This window comes from Mytilus galloprovincialis, chromosome 10 (assembly GCF_965363235.1).
Source record: "Mytilus galloprovincialis chromosome 10, xbMytGall1.hap1.1, whole genome shotgun sequence".
In the NCBI taxonomy this organism is placed as follows: domain Eukaryota; kingdom Metazoa; phylum Mollusca; class Bivalvia; order Mytilida; family Mytilidae; genus Mytilus; species Mytilus galloprovincialis.
Window position 1 is genome coordinate 874,705 of NC_134847.1, and position 14,530 is coordinate 889,234.

At 32.6% G+C, this 14,530-nt stretch overlaps 1 protein-coding gene across 1 annotated transcript; it reads left to right on the plus strand.

The window, feature by feature from the left end:
* The first annotated feature begins 227 nt into the window (after positions 1-227).
* On the plus strand, positions 228-12,347 carry LOC143048928 (uncharacterized). Its single transcript, XM_076222788.1, has 4 exons — positions 228-321; positions 6,601-6,830; positions 7,584-7,911; positions 8,279-12,347. The coding sequence occupies exons 2-4, from the start codon at positions 6,636-6,638 to the stop codon at positions 11,467-11,469; spliced, it is 3,714 nt and encodes a 1,237-aa protein (XP_076078903.1). The 5' UTR covers positions 228-321; positions 6,601-6,635; the 3' UTR covers positions 11,470-12,347.
* The last annotated feature ends 2,183 nt before the right edge of the window (positions 12,348-14,530 follow it).

A 14,530-nucleotide genomic window follows, 5' to 3' on the forward strand; every position in this document is an offset into this window, starting at 1 on the left:
TAGACTTGTATATTTTTCAGTATACTTGTATATTTTTCAGTATACATTGACCATCAAGTAAGAATGATTTAGTTTTCTATTACTAATTGGAGGGATTTTCTAGAATAATGGCACCTCTTTTGGTCGAACAAGAGAACTATATTAGATTAGCTTTGTTATTGAAAGGAGTGTCACCAAGAGCAGTGCGTACTTTCTTTGTCAAAGAATTCCCAACTACCTCTCTACCATCAACATTGCATAAAAACTACAACGCTATCTATGATTTGTATTTAAAGAGAATCTTGAACCAGGCTCAGTGGAATCTTTTGTTTCCAAAAAGTGGTAAGTAATTTATATGTCTACAGAATAGTAGTTCTGCCTTCTTTTAGGTTTGTTAGTTGGCAATTTGATAAAGATACATATGTTGTGGCCAAAATTTGTCTAAAAGTATTCAACAACATAAGTCAAAGACAAACTGCCAATACCATGACAAAAACAAATTAACTAGCTAAACCAATAAACTACATTGAACAACAGAATGCAAAACACAGGAAAACAATCAGGTTTTCTTTACAGGGGGTGATTGGAGGTTCTTCGGAAAGGTAAGTAGATCAATTTGTGGCCCCGTCATGTTAGGTTGTGCGGGCAATGTATTTAATAAGGTCCCGCCTAGTGACAGGTCACGTTATAGTGGCCAGTCTGTAACACATTGTGTCCGCTAGGTTTCTAGGGAAGCGTTATAATGTCATACTTCATACTTGACATGTATAATAACCAACACCAGAGGATGTCTAATAATGTTTGTATAACTTCTTTGGTCAAAATTCAAGATCAAACATTTTGGTTTAAGTTGACAACCACGTGTCGTATTGTATAGATCATGTCTGCTCTATATCTGCAGAACCGTTATGATTTCAAAGTTTATATTAACATTTGACATGTTTATTAACCAACACTAGAGGGTGTGTCATAATGTATGTACAACTTCCTAGGCAAAAAAATAACTCTTTAAAAAAAAAATAGAATCAAATAATCACATAACTAGACTTATTTTACAACACGAAAACTGATGTTGATGCTATTGCTGATCATTGTCATTGTAGTCCTTAACATTTGTTGCACAAATTATCTGTATAAATAAAGGCAACAGTAGTATACCGTTGTTCAAAACTCATAAATCCATGAACAAAAAAACAAAATCGGAGTAACAAACTAAAACTGAGGAAACGCATTAAATATAAGAGGAGAACAACGACACAACATTAAAATGTATCACACACAGAAACGGACTAAGCATTAGACAAATGTCTTTTTCCATCAATCTATACAGTTAGACTGCAAACACCTGAATCTGACGGATAAAGGTCAACTTGTCGACACAAAAAGAACCCGTATGTAAAATGTTTACGCCCACAAACAACGCCACCTATATTTTTTTCTACGATGTCACATTCTGTAGTAAATTAAAACATTAAATTAACTAAAACATGGAAGAGTAAGTGTAAAAATCAAATTGAAAGATATATATAAGATGACTGGTAATGCATGATACGCTGGCAATGTGCGGAATGTCCTTTAATCGAAGATTGAAAATTAGTTTGTTTCGTACGTCAAAATGGCGGATTTCAATGTTTACATTTTTCCTCTATCCACAATCTGACACAATTTCGTATCCAATCCTTTACTAGCAGTTTTATTATTGATCCGTGGAGATCATCTAATTACATTTGCCGTTAGAAAGTGGCGACACGTTAGTAGCCATCGTTACAAAGTAGCCATGTGTTTTGTGGGGATACCTTGGGAATGTTGTGTATTCAAAAGTTACGGTAAAAATCAATGTTTTCTTCATTATATTTCCATGCATACACAAAGTCATAACAGCAAATCCATACAGACCTCATAAGGTAAACAGTAAAATTGAAAATGGAAATGGGGAATGTGTCAAAGAGACAACAACCCGACCAAATAAAAAAACAACAGCAGAAGGTCACCAACATCAATGTAGCAAGATATTCCCGCATCCGGAGGCGTCCTTCAGCTGGCTCCTAAACAAATATATACTAGTTCAGTGATAATGAACGCCATACTAATTTCCAAATTGTTTAAAAAAATAAAATAAAAAAATAATACAAGACTAACAAAGGCCAGAGGCTCCTGACTTGGGCCAGGCGCAAAAATGCGGCGGGGTTTAACATGTTTGTGAGATCTCAACCCTCCACCTATACCTCTAACCAATGTAGAAAAGTAAACGCATAACAATACGCACATTACAATTCAGTTCAAGAGAAGTCCGAGTCTGATGTCAGAAGATGTAACCAAAGAAAATAAACAAAATGACAATAGACTACTAGCAGTTAACTGACATGCCAGCTCCAGACTTCAATTAAACTGACTGAAAGATTATGATTTCATCACAAGAACATCAGGCACAATCCTTCCCGTTAAGGGTTTAGTATCATACCATCATAACATATATGAGAAGAACATAACCCATGTCATGCCAACAACTATTTTTAGAATAAATGTGTTTAGCTAAGGCAGACATATTTAACTGTCTGCCTTAGCAAAAATTCGTGTAAATAAGGTCTGATGGGTTAAGTATATCAAGTATAGCAGACAAACACGTGGTAGATTGTTTATGTTTGACAGTTTGCTTACCTTAATTGCACGTTGATGTTACTATATACCTAGCAATAACCTTTATCGTGTTATACTTTCAATAGTTATATAATACATCTTGCCTAAGAAACAGGTCTCGCGAGGTGCAGGGAATTCCTTTACTAGGTCTTTAGATAGTGAGGGTGTAATGATGTTTACATATTACCATATTTACATTACAATGTATTCATTGTTGATATATGTAAAGTGACTTCTAATTTAACTGTCACTGTTAACAGGCACTTGCACTCTGGTGATAAGTTTCTAGACTGTTATTTTATTGGCAATCATACCATATTTAAATGTCAGTTTCCCCTTTATAACTTTTAAAGAAAAGAATTAAATGATAATATAATAAGTTGTAAACAATTTGAAAAGTAAAGCAAAAGTTCAAAATTTAATTGGCTTTTTATTCAAGATAATCTAAAGGAAAAATGTTGCAATTCAAAATAAATGTTTCGAACTCAGACAACTATCAATAAAGTACATATATTGTTTTAATTAAGACTTTGAGAATATTTGCCTGTTTAATAAAACATGATAAAAGAAGATATAATTGTTATGCCTTTTTTTCAAATATATGTGTGGCCCTGATCTGGCTGTGGTTAAAAATCTAAGAATGGAGTTGGTTATATTCATATTTATCTGATTTATATCAACATTATTGTGTCAATTATATAAATCATTGTAATACATTACTTCATGATCTTTTTTAATTGGAATAAAATAGCCTATCTGATCTTATACCACATTTCTTTATTTTAGTACTAACAGGTTAACTTTTAAAAGCATTTGAAGTTAGTGGGATGTTGACAAGCTTTTATTTAGTCAATGTTTGTAAATACAGATAATATCATGAAATGGTTTTTTTATATAAGTAAATAATGAGATTAACTTGATTATCTCAACTAAAAGAGCGGACATTCTGATTTTATACTATGAGATTATTTCTGATATCAGAATAATAAATATCTTATTGTGGTCCTTTTTACAAAAAAACCCCATAAGCATACTTTATTTAAGTCAGTTTTGTTTTTTCTAAGACTACTATACCATAGGAAGTGACCATTCTCTATGTTATTCATTGTAGTATTCTCAGCGTTTTTGTTTTTGTAGTTCAATTGATTATGCATTTTAGAGCAGGTAAAAATGAATTTGGAATAAATTTAAAGTTGATTCAGTATATTTTATGATATAAAACCACTATTGTATTTCAACAAAGCATTTTCAAAATTTATTTACTGGTAATCTTTATAGCTTATTATTCAATCAATAATTTAATTGAATGGACTCAACAGTTGGTTGCAGGACTTTCGAATTTAAATATAAGAAGAAGAAAAATAAAGCAAAATTTGAAATAATACATAATATATAATAGGAGTTATGAGAACTGCCTGATATCAGATTGCAATACAGCTTTTATTCAGTTATCTTTATGTTGATTATTATGTTTTAAATCCCTTTCTGGTTCTTTGTGTGTTCAGATATTTTTCTATTGAGGAAGGCAAGCAACATAACTTGTACATCTTATAAAGGTTCTTATCTCAGGGTGAATCTAGACAATTTTAAACATAAGTGGTGGTATTCTCAACCAAGGATAAAAAGGAGAGTTAACTATATGATCCTATTCAAATGCATTAATCTTCCATAAAAAGGGGAGGCTCCAATCACCAGAGCCCCTGGGATCCACCACTGTATCTTAGAGCAGGTACAATAAAACAAACATTGTCCACTGCAAATTCATATTATTTTCATTCAAAAGTATAAATGTTCACAATTTTAAAGACTATATTTCCTTTGTTTCCATATTCAGCTTGTTTTCATGTAATGAAAAGTTCAATTCTATGGTAACACAGGTTCTACTGACAACTGATAAACCTCCTCTTGTTTCCTTATATCTACCAAAAGGGTGTTTGAGAATATACAATAAGTCCAAATTCAGAGAAAAGTCAGTTAAATGTATATTTTTTTTTCTTTGGAAGTGTTCAATAACCTGTAAGTACTTGAAAAATATGTCGTATTCAACCTTTCCATGACTATTTTAATGTTACAACAGTAGAGGAACATGGAATATTAAAAATTTATTCAGGAAATTGTCGAAATATATCTGAAATCAATAATTTTACTCGAATTTACTGTTGTGAACTTGCAATATCTGACGATGTGCGTACCGAGTTATCTCCCTTTGATCTCCGCTTCGCAAAAAATCTGACACAATTGCGTATCCAGGGTTTTTGTGATCTGATAGAGTAGAATAAGAACCAAAAAATGGTTTTACTTCATATTTAATACCCCTCAACACGTTACCAAACCTATTTAAGGAACTATTAAGGATTTTCCGTGGACCTACACTTTACTTGTGAATTTATAACATTTTAACAACACTTTTTAATAATAATTATATAAAATAAGGAAGCTTATTCCATCAAGAATTGAACACTTTGGGTTTTATTAATTTACGAGTACAAATAAGACGACACGAGTCCAAAAACCACGAGGCATGCACGTTTACCAAAATATCATAAACTCTGACCTTTTATTACGTGACCAATGTCTTGACCTTAGAAGCCATTAAATCGTTTGCCTTTCATTTTACAACTGGTTTAGTGTGAGTACTACATTATATGTGATAGCATGTATCCATACAAAAGTTTTACCACACGGAACTTGATGCTGATCAATGTCATTGTAGTTCTTAGTTTTGTTCTCTTTTGGGTAATTATATGTGGAGATATTACTACATGTTGTGTAATCACTTTTAAAGATTAAAAAAAATTAAATTGGCAACATAACAAATTTAAACTAATACTAATTCAATCAGATGTAGTTTGTCGAGCGTAGGACTACTGACGTACCGATTTCCACATGATAAAAGTATTTTCTGAAAAAAATGAACCGACGTAAGGTAAACACAAGAACTATTAAATCTAGTGAACACAGATACATTACAAAGTTGCTTCAATTTTAAGGGCATAATTCCGGCTTGACAAACAATGCAAAATAACCTGTCTATTTTAAAATTATTTTCCCTCGTATATTATATTTCTACAATTAAGGGTAAAGTATATCTGGTGTACTGTTTAATAGCACATGTTACCTGCTCGATAGGGAAGACGTGCCCTTACCCTAAGATCGATTATGAATAATATGAATTCATGACACTCAACAATTTATCAGATTATGATACGTTCATCGTCCGTTTTATCCGTTATACGTCCGGTAGAAGCCCGTTTCACACTCGTTCACAATCCGTTTTATCCGTTATAAGTCCGGTAGAAGTCCGTTGGTGACTTTGTCTTAAGCCTCGGTCACACCTTAACGGAAAGGCCAAACAGATAATTTATTTTCAATCCGTTCATGTCCGTTAGACGTCCGTCCATATCCGTTTCATGTCCGTTTAGCGTACGTTTTATCCGTTGTCGTCCGTTATGTGTGTTGGAAAATTTTGAGCATGATAATTGAAATAAGTAATCCGTTCGGGATCCGTTCGAGCTATCCGTTAAAGTGTGACCGAGGCTTTATTAATTACGTCTCTGTCCAAGGGGAAATAACTCAAAATAAACAAGCAACCAAATGACATTTAAAAAAAAGTAGTTATTTATATCTCTTCAAAGGGAAATAACTCAAATTTATATAAGAAAAATAAATTTTGCTACTGTTAGCTCTATAACACAACACTGAGAAAGTTAAAATCGTTAAATTGTACTTGGTTTTCATTTAATCGAAAGAAACAACATATCTAAATTTGAGAAGATTTCGTCAAAGCGTTTTCATTATAATGAATGGACACTGTTTGGCAGAAATTTATCCATCTATATGTAGTAGATGTTGAATTTCAGTAAATGTTCATTACATAAATTAATGGTGTTGTATGAATGTATTGATAAGTAACATTTACACTGGCGAATTCTGCGTTAATGGATATGAATAACTGTTGACATTCAAAATCTGTTGTTGTTACAGGTTTACCTGATTCAAAAACTTTTGATGTAACATTGATGATTTGTTTGATCAGAAACTTGACATCAGTTAATTCTCCAATCAATGGATATGACAGTCTACCACTACCTGGGGAAAAAACTCCAGGATCTGATCTTGCCAGGATTAAATGGTACAGGAATATATTAGCTCATCGTGATAGTAACACCATGTCAACATGTGATTTCAATACAGCATGGACACATGTAGCAGATGTAGGTTCATACTTAAAAAATAATAATGTTGTATAATGTGGTACCTAACAACTATTATAGGTCTGCGATTATGGTTTCAGCAATGATCAAAACCTATACCATGAAGTAAACTATAAAAACATGATGATCATAATGGTAAAAAGAAAACTAATGAATTGAATGCTCTTGATTTGGGATGTTTGTGAGCACTCAACCCATCTCTTACTTGTGACAGTAGTGTAAAAGAGAGGCAAAATGTACCAAAGGGACATTCAAACTCATTAGAAGAATGAACTAACAACGCCATGACAAAAAAAAAAACGAACACTCATGTAATGTATGTTACAGAATTATGCAACATCAAACTTCAAAATATCAGTTGAAAAGGGCTTGGCTCATCAAATGACTTTAACAAAAATGTGATAAGAGTAAAGAAAAAAAGCACCTGTCAAAAAGTACTAACAGACACTGACAACTGCTACTATCAAACTAGTGAATAAAATATCGTGCTTCACAGACTAAGATATTAGTCAGTTCAAACCATCCAGTGGATTAAGTGCAAAGACATCTCCTTAATATAACTTGGTCGAAATTGCAATAAATTGACTAAAATGAAGGCATATTTTTTTAATTTCTTATCCTGGGACATATATTCCTTGGTTTTTTTTTATCATCATAAATTAGAAATCTATACCTGACCCAAAAATAAATATTTATTATGCATTAAGATTACAACTTTTTTTTATTGTAACTACTTGAAACATTTGTATATAGGCTGTAAGCCGATTGGGTGGTTTGCCAATGAATCAGGAGTGCCAAGATCTTAAAGTAACCATTTTAGATCAGTCTAACCAGGAAATTATGCTGGAAATCAAACAATCACAGGAAGAAATGAAGAAACTAAGACTAACAATGGACATTAAACTCTCAACCATCAAGAAAAATCTTTCCGATTTGGAAGATTCTTACAGTATTTTGCAAACAGAACACTCAAGCGCTAAACAAAATCTGATAGATCTGGAAAATTCCCATAGTGATTTACAAATTGAACACGCAAAAGTCACAGAGATTTTAAAAGACCCAATACCATGGAACATAAGAGGTATATATTCAAGGTTCCTTATACAAACAGCTTCTTAGTCCCTTTTCTACACTATATTCAAACAAATTGTCTATAAGAATTTGCAAGCAAATTATCAATATGTATGTCAAGCCTTTTGCCTAAATACAAAGTATTCATAGGTCAAGCTTTTAGTCAATACCATATGTCTAGTCTTTTGTCTATACCATTTGACAAGCAAATTGTTCACACCGTATGTCAAGCCTTTTTCTAAATATACCATGGATAGAACAAGCCTTTGTTTATACCTTTTGTCAAGCAAATTTTCTTTACAATATATGTCAAAAATTTCTTAACTTTTATTTTAAAAATACGCATTCAAAGAATCGTCAATTTTTCTTATTTTTAGAACAAATAAATGAGGAATTAGAAAATTGGAAAGAAAATGACAAAACATTTATAGAAACAAACGGAGCAAAAAGTGTATTAAAGTGCATTAAAAAGAATGGTTGTGTTGTTGTCACAGCAAGTTTTGGTACTGGAAAAACATCATTGGTGTGCCATGTAGCTTTACAGATGCAAAATGAAGGCTATGAAATTTTACCAGTATCAAATCCAAAGTATATCATTAAGTGGTACAATCCAATTAAGAAGATATTGTTTGTAGTGGATGATTTTTGTGGAACATATAGTTTAAATCCTAAAAAGTTTGAAAGCTGGAAAAATTTGATGAAAAAAATCAAAGCACTAGTAGAAAAGAAACCAGTGAAGTTAATCATGTCTTGTAGACTACAGGTTTATAAGGATTGGCAAATGAAATCTTTGTCATTCTGTCAATCCTTTGAATGTAATCTCATATTTGCAGATTTTTGTTTATCAAAAATAGAAAAAAAATACATTGCTGAATTTTACCTGAAAACAAACGCGTCTAAGATCAGTGAATTATATGACATGTTTGACTGTTTTCCTCTTTTGTGTCAATTGTACAGCAAAAACTCAAAACTGAACATTGTAAATTTCTTTAAAAATCCATTTATAGTTTACAAAGAAGAGTTGGATAAATTACAGACAGAGGGAGCACATGGAAAATATTGTGCACTTGCTCTGTGTGTAATGTTTAACAATCAGTTGAAAGAAAAATGGCTGACCGAGGATGTGGATGACAACATCAAAACAATTATAAAGAACACATATGAAGCTTGTAAAGTGTTGGAAGGGACGTCACGATTGGTTCTACGAGATGAGCTGGATTCTCTTACACATACATATATCAGAAAAGATGGTGAAGTCTACAGATCAATTCATGACAAACTATTTGATTTTCTTGCTTTTTACTTCGGTAGTGAAATGATTTATTGTTTAATTAATAATGCTACAAGTCAATTTATTCGTGACAGATTTTTATTTGAAAGAAAAAAGAAGAGTGATGAATTTACAATTATTGTTCCAACGAGATATCAGCAAATGTATATAAACAGAATGGTAGATGATTGGTCAAGAGGAAAGGTAGTGGATGTTTTCTGTAACATCAATATGGACGATTGTATCTTCAGACAACAATTCCTACTTACTATAAAAGGCTTAGAAATATCACAACAAAAACAATTGGCCAGTTCATATGACACTAATGACAAAAGTACTCCATTGATACTGTGTTGTTTTGATGGATATATTGATTTTGTTAAATGGTGTTTATATCATTGCATCAGTAATATAAACCATTGTCGTAATACTGATGAAGTATCTCCTCTCTACCTTGCGTGTTATAAAGGGCACACTGAAGTAGTTCAAATACTAATAATAAATCAGGCAGACATGAATAAGTGTAATGATGAAAAAGCATCACCGCTGTACATTGCTTGTGTGGAAGGACATATTGAAGTAGTGAATATTTTATTAAACAGTAAGGCAGACATTAATTTGTGTGTAGGAACTGGAGAATCACCTCTTTGTGCTGCTGGTCAACAAGGACATATGAAAATTGCTGAGATGCTAATTAACAATAAAGCAGACATTAATACATGCAACAATGAAGAAGTATCAAGTTTGTACTATGCTTGTCAGAATGGACAAACTAAACTTGTAAGACTATTAGTAAACAGTAATGCAGACACAAATAAATGTGTAGATACTAGTGAATCACCTCTGTTCATTGCTTGCCAGAATGGACACACTAAAGTGGTAAGGATGTTATTAGTCAATAAGGCAGACATTAATAAGTGTACAGCTACCGGTGAATCACCTCTGTACATTGCTTGTCATGAAGGACATAGTAAAGTGGTTAAGATTTTAATAAACAATAAGGCAGACATTGATAGGTACAACGATCACGAAGAGTCTCCTCTGTACATTGCTTGTCAGAATGGACATACTAAAATAGTTCAGATGTTAATAATCAGTAAGGCAGACATTAGCAAATGTACAGTTGACGAAGCATCACCTCTATTCATTGCTTGTCAGCAACGACACACTGAAATAATAAAGATGTTAATAACCAGTAAGGCAGATATTAATAAGTGTTTTCATGACGGTGTATCACCTCTGTACATTGCTTGTCAGAAAGGACATACTGAAGTAGTTCAAATCTTAATAAACAATAAGGCAGACATGAATAAAGGTATTTCATCACCTCTGGCCCATGCTTGTGAGTATGGATATACAAACATATGTAATATTTTCATAAATAATAACGCAGACATTAATAAATGTAATGACAAAGAAGTATCACCTCTGTTCTTCGCTTGTCAGGAAGGACATAGCGAAATAGTTCAGATTTTAATAAACAATAATGCTGACATTAATAAGTGTGATTACGTTGGAATTTCACCTCTGTACATTGCTTGTTGGAAAGGACATACTGAAGTAGTTAACATATTATTAAACAATAATGCAGACATTAATAAGTGTGATGATAAAGAAGCATCACCTCTGCACATTGCTTGTTGGAAAGGACATACTGAAGTAGTTAACATATTATTAAACAATAATGCAGACATTAATAAGTGTGATCATGATGGATTTTCACCCCTCTATTGTGCTTGTCAGAATGGTCATGATGAAGTAGTTAAGATTTTGATTAACAATGAGGTAGATATGAATACAGATAGAGCATCATCTCTGCACATTTCTTGTTGGAATGGACATACAGAAGTAATTAAAATATTGTTAAACAATAATGCAGACATTAATAAGTGTGATCATAATGGACTTTCACCACTCTATATGGCTCGTCAGAATAGACATACAGAAGTGGTTAAAATATTATTAAACCATCATGCAGACATTAATAAGTGTGATCATAATGGACTTTCACCACTCTATAGTGCTCGCCAGAATATACATAATGAAGTAGTTACGATATTATTAAACAATAAGACAGACATAAATAAGTGTAGATATGGTAAAGCATCAATTTCGAACATTTGTTGTCAAGGTATTTTGCATTGTAAATATATGTCTGATGAGTCGATGTCGATAGAATCGATTGCGAAGTGTCCAGTTAATTTTCAAGTCCCCTCGAAAAAAAAACGTTTTTCATTCACCCTTACGTGTCGAAAGAGAAAGAAAATGAAAATTTGGAAAGAAAAAAAAACATTTTAAAGCACGAATAACTGATTTAAACATTGCAATACTACATTAAAGCATGAATTTGCCGTCGTAAGTGTCGGCCGCTGCATCAACATTAATGTTGCCCGTGGTTGTAACATCGAAAGCTTTGGCAAATCTTTACTGAGTTTTTTATTTTATTTTGACAGACGCTTTATAATGATTAAAATATAGTATCCAGAGCAAAAATTATTAAAAGAGTTTTCAACTGACAGAAGGACTTAGTCTTTTTATTGTGCTATTCTTAATTAATTAAAAGTATATAATAAGTGACTGGAGATAAGAAAAGAAATAGACTTTATACTGTTCGAATTATTTCGGTTCTTTACATACAGCCAATGATACAACTTGTTATGAATTTTATAACATAACAATGCATTTTGATTGGTTCCTTGATAAACTTGTGATTTAAAGAATTGTAAGTTTTTCATTCTGCCGTCGAAAGCCAAAAACTAACCCTTCCATTATTTATCCCACCCAATATTCATAATCAGTAGATTCAGTCTCATTTTCGGTGGAAGTATTATTTTGCAGCATATGTTCCTTGCTGAATTGGTACTGTGGATATACGAATTTACAATATAATTGACTGACTAAAGCCAAGGACGTTGGAGCAACATGGTTTATAACCGAAAATTTGGATTGAGATTAATTCGAAATGGTTGAGACGCTTAGTGAAGATGTCAGATTTATCGTTACCCGCTGAATATAGACGTGCGATCAAAGTGTTGTTGATAAATGGTGCTGAACATTGATTGAATTAACTTTAACGACTATTATTGTTTTTTCATATGAAATTGTAATAATTTGCCAAAATTAAATGTTTTATTTTAATTCGTTAATTTCCTACTTAGCATTTATTTAGTATTGCTTTACATCCAGTCATCTCATATAGTTTATGTATCTGCGTCTATTTAATTTGAAAAAGAAAATTGGAATGTTGACATAGTCTGATGTTAAAGTTAGTTACTAATCAGTTTCGGAGTCAAAGCAATTTTGATCTGAACGTCACTGATGAGTCTTATGCAGACAAAACGCGCGTCTGGCATATCAAATTATAATCCTGGTAGCTCTCATAACTATTAACAAAGCTTTTGTACAAGGTGACATAATGATAAAGAAATAATGTTTAAAAATGTTTTGAAAATATATTTGTATTTCTCGTACAGTATTTTAACTGATAATTGGACTTAGGTTTTTGAAGTTAAGATTTATACACAGTATGGTATTACATGTAAATCTTCATGAATTGTTATGAAAGAGGGATGGAAGATACCAAAGGGATAGTCAAACTCATAAATCTAAAACAAACTGACAACGCCATGGCTAAAAATGAAAAAGACAAACAGAAAAACAATAGTACACATGACACAACATCGAAAACTAAAGAATAAACAACACGAACCCCTCCAAAAACTAGGGGTGATCTCAGGTGCTCCGGAAGGGTAAGCAGATCCTGCTCCACATGTGGCATCCGTCGTGTTGCTTATGTGATAACAAATCCGGTAAATAGTCTAATTCGGTAGGTCACATTCATGAAAGGGAAGGGGATTGTAGTTACGACGTAAGGAACATATCCGATATCATTTGTGAAATGGTTATTCCATAACGGTCAACCAACTCGTGATGGCGTCGTGATAACTACAATCTCATTCCCTTTCATAAATGTGACCTATTGAATAAGACTATTTACCGGATTTGTTATTTCATAAGCAACACGACATGTGCCACATGTGGAGCAGGATCTGCTTACCTTTCCGGAGCACCTGAGATCACCCCTAGTTTTTGGTGGGGTTCGTGTTGTTTATTCTTTAGTTTTCTATGTTGCGTCATTTGTACTATTGTTTGTCTGTTTGTCCTTTTCATTTTTAGCCATGGAGTTGTCAGTTTATTTTCTAGTTATGAGCTTAACTGTCCCTCTGGTATCTTTCGTCTCTCTTTTATGTATAGAAACAAGGCTGAGATTCATTTGATTGAACAAAAAGAAGAGTTTCTACAGTAATGTTCAAGTTTGTCCAAAAAATAATACCCAGGATGCTTAGGCTATACTGAATTTAGTATCTAAAATCATCTAAGAAAAGTGTTCAGGCTCATCTGATAGTTTGCCATGATCAACTTAGTTGTGCTTGAATTCATATGACGAATACATAAATACAGGCAACAGTAGTATACCGCTGTTCAAATATTTCAATCAGTTAAATTGAGGTCTTGAGCTTGCATGGGGCTAACTGGTAGTAATTCCTTGTTAATTTCTGTATCATTGTCATTTCGCTATGTTCTTTAGTTACCAATTCCTGTCATCGGACTCAGACTTCTTTTAAACTGGGTATAACTGTGTGTTTGTTTACTCTACATTGACTAGAGGTATAGGGGAGATCTCAAAAACATGTTTACCAAAGCAGATTTATTTGGGCCTAATCCAAGTCAGGAGCCTCTGGTCTCTTTTAGTCTTGCATTGTTTTTTTTAAATTTATTTTAGTTCGTATAAATATGTTTATCATTTGTTGAGGGGCCAACTGAAGACCGTCTCCGGATGCGGAATATTCTCGCTGTGTTGAAGACCCATTGGTGGCGGTCAGATAGTTTTCTGTTTTCTGGTAGGGTTTTTGTCTCTTTGACACGTTCTCCATTTCCATTCTCAATTTTATTAGAAAAAAGTATTTTTTTCTATATTTATATTCTTGAATTTCATGCAAAACCTTTTACATTTTGATTTTTCTAGTCATTTTTTATAGGTCGTACGTATACGGTGACGTATAGTTGTTAACACCTACTTCATTTGGTTACTGAAGGGAATTTGTTCATTGGCAAGCATACATAAACTTTTTTATTGGTTATTTTACACCTTATTTTGATGGGCATGCAAAGCATCATACACTGCTACTTTTGCATGGGTACTTTTTCTGTACAAAAAGTCTGTGGTACTGGAAAATTACTTTTAAAATATAGTACTTTTTTAGTACTTTAAATTTATTGTAATATTTAGGTACCTGTTTTTTACAGTACTTGATTTGTACTTAAAATTTAAGTACATATCAAGCATTTCCAAAATAAA